The sequence below is a fragment of the Lactuca sativa genome, chromosome 2 (assembly GCF_002870075.4).
Source record: "Lactuca sativa cultivar Salinas chromosome 2, Lsat_Salinas_v11, whole genome shotgun sequence".
Taxonomy (NCBI): domain Eukaryota; kingdom Viridiplantae; phylum Streptophyta; class Magnoliopsida; order Asterales; family Asteraceae; genus Lactuca; species Lactuca sativa.
Genome location: NC_056624.2, coordinates 121,000,292 through 121,005,372, shown reverse-complemented (window position 1 = coordinate 121,005,372; position 5,081 = coordinate 121,000,292). Strand labels below are relative to the sequence as shown.

At 35.0% G+C, this 5,081-nt stretch overlaps 1 protein-coding gene across 1 annotated transcript; it reads left to right on the top strand.

The window, feature by feature from the left end:
• Positions 1 to 393: 393 nt before the first annotated feature.
• Positions 394 to 2,747, top strand: LOC111887751 (uncharacterized). Its single transcript, XM_023883914.3, has 2 exons — positions 394 to 605; positions 2,210 to 2,747. Exons 1-2 carry the CDS (start codon positions 432 to 434, stop codon positions 2,546 to 2,548), a joined length of 513 nt encoding a protein of 170 aa, XP_023739682.1. The 5' UTR covers positions 394 to 431; the 3' UTR covers positions 2,549 to 2,747.
• The last annotated feature ends 2,334 nt before the right edge of the window (positions 2,748 to 5,081 follow it).

Here is a 5,081-nt window from a genome sequence, read left to right as displayed (position 1 = left end):
TTTTAAATAAACTCTACTAGACACCCTAGTAAATGAATAATTGATATATCAAATTTTATTTTCTAATCAACAATATATAAAAATACAAATATTAAAAGATAAAATCATAAACATTCATCAATATAGACTTTTTGTGTAATCATGATAACCTAAATTTAAGGTAATCATGCTGATAAATGCTATGGTTGTACCAATTTAATGCTATTACTCTAGCAAATTCCACCCTAAAGAAAAAAAAAATTGGTAACAAAACAAAGGAAATAAGTAGGGCCTAAAAGGTCCCCGAGGTTAGTATGTATACCACGTGGCAAAAGAATTTAAGGGTAACCGGCTATATCCGGTAACCGAATCCCGGTCACTTTCAATACAAAAAGCTTATATCAAGACCCTTCTGGTCACCTTTTTCTTCGTCTTCCTCCCCCTAGACAACAATGGGCGGCGGAGCAGAAAAATCGTTCGCCTCAACGGCGGCCGGAGATATCACCACTCCAAAAGATAAAGAAGAAGATGTAAGCTTGACTGACTTAAAGAAAAGAATGGCCGATTTCGCAAAGGAAAGAGATTGGGATCAGTTTCATAGTCCACGAAATCTCCTCCTCGCACTGGTAAAATCTTCCGATCTTGCTCTATGCTTCCTCTTTTCATTATCATATGCTCGCGTACACATGATTCAGTTAATCTAGTTGTTTATTTGAATTTACGTTTCTGCTGTTCAGATTGATTACGAATGCAGAATCGATTGTAGAAGCTTTTATGCTTATTCTCTATATCGTTTATATCCGAGTTTCAGTTTCTGTAAATTTATCTTCCTAAATGTTGCTTTGATTTCACGCATTTCAATTCATATCCAAAAAATACCAATTACGATGCGACTAAAACCTTCAAAAACCTATTCGTCGATTTCAAACCGAGTATCCATTACAAAATTTCCTCGCGTTCGCTGTAAATTTACCTCTAAAATTTGTACTATTTCCTATGAAGCAACATTTACTCTGCTGTTTCAGTATACAGAAGGGATTTTGAAGTTAAAACAATAAATTGCTTACGTTTGAAAAGTAAACCCTTTTTTTTGGAATGAATTACTTTTCCTCTTTTTGCTTTTTCTGGGGAAAAGGTTATGAGAATTGAGGTGCATCAATGGACCAGTACTTGCTTCGTGGCACCCCATCACACCCCATGTCACATGCAATGTCCAAAGAAATTTAGACTTAATAATCCCAATTTATTAATATCAGATTCTATAAAAGTAAAAAATTCTTTGAAATCAGTAGCTGTAATTAGGGGTTTATAATTGTGATCAGAGTAATTACCTCTAATTTACTCTAATCACAGCTATATACACTGCTAATTACAAAATCCCCAATCTTCATTAGATTCAAATCCAGATTGAGGATTAGTTTCTGGTTTAGTTGAGTATTAAAAGTTCTAATGATGTTATTTTTATATGCCAAAAGCCCAAAACCATTAGCTTTTTGCTTGAATGATATGTTATTCTTACATATGATATTATTGATGCAATGAAAGATTAAGAAAGAAGACTGAAACTACATGTTTCAACTGCTGTAATATGATTTAATTACTGTAGACTAATCTTTGTAGATTAATATCATGAATCTTTATTTGGTATAATTAAATTTTTTTAAGTGATTTACACATTAAACCATATAAACCATTTGTGGTAAATGTTTGGGGGTGATTAAAGCTGGCAGTTGTCTGCTTCTGAGAAAAAGACACTGCCTGGTAAAGGCAGCCTTGTTTTGGTCGTTGTAGGACCACTTCAAAAGTGGGTTAATTTTTTTTTGTTGAAATATCCATTTACTTACATAAAGTGACATTTTTTTTCCTTCTACAATTTTTTTTAACCTTATATACGAGTAGTTGTTAAAAATATAGCTTTGGATAGTAGGGTTTTAATCTCAATAGTCGCAATATAAGATATGCAATTACTATACGTACCCCCCTCCCAATGTGTGTACCCCCTCCATGTGAGGATAATAGTGTTTTGTGTATCCCTCATTGTGAGTGGATGTGGAGGGGGGTACTTATAGCACAATTCTATAAGATATTTATAGAATTGTGAACAATTAACCCAACCAAAAATTAGCTGGTTGGGTTGAAGGGTTGAAATTTTCAACCCATCAGATCAACTTGTATTATAAATAAGTTGTTAGGTTATTGACCTAACACAAGCGTGTTTTTTGTTATTCAGGTGGGGGAAGTGGGAGAGTTATCGGAGATATTTCAATGGAAAGGCGAGGTGCCAAAAGGGCTTCCGGATTGGAAAGATGAAGAAAAAGAACATCTCGGGGAGGAATTATCAGATGTGTTGTTATATCTAATCAGGCTATCAGATATTTGTGGTATTGATCTTGGGAAAGCTGCACTTAGAAAACTACAAGTCAACGCCATTAAGTACCCGGTCAACCTTTGCAAGGGATCTTCCAAAAAACATAATCAAACCGTAAACACCTCTTTTCCGGCGGCCACCACTAGCAATGGTAGCGGCAGCATAGAGGATGGTGTTGGTGTCTCTCATGATGGTGTTTGATTTTTTATTTTTTTTTCTCTTTTTGTTTTATTTCTTGTTTTTACTGTTGACTTAATGAAATTTCTTTTATATGGTTTGTTTTTTTATATGGGTTATAATTGTTTAATCAATTTTCATTTGTATGGTCCCTGTTTGTGTGGTTGCGGATATATGGTCCTCGTTGTTTTAACTTTTTCTTCTAGAATGTTTGGTTTTTTAATTTCTTTCAACTGTTTCTTCTATGGTAAACCATTATTGTTAATACGATTAATTTGCATTGACATAGAAACTGTGGAAAACTTTAGGAGAGTTTGGAAATAGAGAGATTTTCTTGACTTTTTACGGGGTGTTTGGGATTGCTAATTTAAACCATTTTTTTCAAGTGTTGGTGAAAACTGAAAACTCCACAAATCATAGCAACAAGTTGGATCAGTAAAAACTGAAAACTCTGACAAGGGTTAACTGATATATGTGTATAGTTGGTTATGTAAAGAGAAAAGAAAATGATGATACAATCTATATTATTTTTAAGTTAAAATATTGGTAAGAGAGTAACTTGGTTTGCTACGTATCAAAAGCATTTTTAAATCATTTATTAATACTATAAAATAAGTTGGAAAATTAATTTATTTAACTGTATTTCTTTTTTCAAATATCCAATACTACTTATTACTCATGATAAATTAATAAACATCTTAAATAAACAAATCAACCCATTTCTACCTTCCCACCCTTAAAGAACACTTTTTGGAGTTATATGGAGTATGGCACAAGTACAAATACACATACTCTCTAATCTCTATGTACCTCAAATTGTCTTATGTTCATATCTTTATCAAAGTAATGTTTTTGTATTACATACCATAATTTGGATAATGACAACAATAATAACAATTTCAGTCATAATTTAATGAATCTATATGAACCGGTTAGAATCAATTTGAAAATAGTTCGATAAAATTTAGGATATGTTAAGTTATGGAAAAACAACTTGTTTTCCAAAAAATAAAAAAAATAGATAAAATAAATAAATTGAAAGAACGTTTTCTTTAACATTTTTTATTATTTCTAAGAAACAAGAATTTTTCATTTTCAAAAATTATAAAAAACAAAAAGAAAAAAAAAACTTGAAAACTGATAGTTATTGTTTTTCATACTTTTCCAATTCTAAAAGTTTCTTTAAATATAAGAAAACCTATGCACCTATTCATACCTACACCCCACACATATCTCATTCATCCGCCCCCATTTCATCCCTACCCACCCCCATACAGTGGGTAGGGGTTGGGGTAGTATATGAGTAAGTAGGTAGGTAATGGGTATAACTGGGTAAGGATAGGTACGTTGGGTAGGGATAGATACGATGGATGTAGAGTGGACAAATATTGATGTAGGTGGATGGAGTGGTATGTGTGGTGGTAGGATATTGTAGCGGTGTGGCCCTACCATACCCACACACACATACACCTTACCCACCCATCATAACCTATCTACACCTACCTTGATTAGGTAGGTGGGGTAGGGTAGGAAGGTGGATGGTTGTACGAGGTAGGTATGTATGGGTGTAGGTGTGTTTATAAGGATGTAGGTGTTGGGTGTGGATATGTGTAAGGTTGTATGTAACACCCGGTTTGAAAGCGTTCGATTGTGTCTTCGGAGACCAAGGGTATAAGCATAATTTGACGATTCGGTCTTTTATGGGTCTCGGGTCTCACTCGGAAGGTTGTAGGGCTCGAGTATGGATCTGGGAGCGTAGGGTTTCTTATCACCTTTTCGCGGATATAAAGTTCGTAGGAAACGAGATTAGAAGGAAGACGTCATAGTACTTTGAGGGTATTGGCATTATTGGTCCTTAATAGAGAAAAATGGCAAAGAAGGTGGCCAGCATGAGTACGCCCAGCGTAGAAGGGATGAGGAGTCGCGGGTGTTGGAGACGTACGCCCAGCGTACGAGAAGTACGCCCAGAGTCTTTAAACCCTAATTTTTAGGGTGTGCCATTATATAAAGAACATTATACCCTCAAGGGTCAGCCTCCTTCTCACCCTTAGACAGTTTTGACGAAACCCTAATCCTCTTTGAGTGTTCTTGGAGCATGGAAGGCTTTGTGTGAGCATTTTGGTGTTTTGGAGCCACTCTTCAAGGAAGCAAAGGTCAAGGCAAGGTGTTAGTGCAAAAGAGGAAGTTTAGATCTAGTATTGTTGCTTCTTTACAGATCTTTTCAATGTATAAAGTCATGAACTTGATGATTATCTCCTTAGATCTCTTAGATTGAGTTTTGGGACCATTTTGGTCCAAAGGATGAAGCTTTGTGGTTCAATCCGATTTCTAGGACTTGGAGTTGCTACTCTCAGTTCTAAATGAGTCCTTAAGGCAGAAAGTTGCCACCTTTGATGTCCTAATGGGTTAATGCATGAGTTAAGACCATTTACATAGAAGTAGATTGTCATTTTTGGAGTTTGAGCTTATGTGGGTCGTGCAAAGCCATCAAGTAAGCAACTTTATGGTTTAAGACGTCAATAAGGACTTGGATCTGTGTTTGTAGCTTCTGGATCGG

Coding starts and splice junctions, on each gene's coding strand:
- LOC111887751 (XM_023883914.3), top strand. CDS start 432: ATGGGCGGCGGAGCAGAAAAATCGTTCGCCTCAACGGCGGCCGGAGAT. Junction 606..2,209: donor GAAATCTCCTCCTCGCACTG/GTAAAATCTTCC, acceptor TTTGTTATTCAG/GTGGGGGAAGTGGGAGAGTT.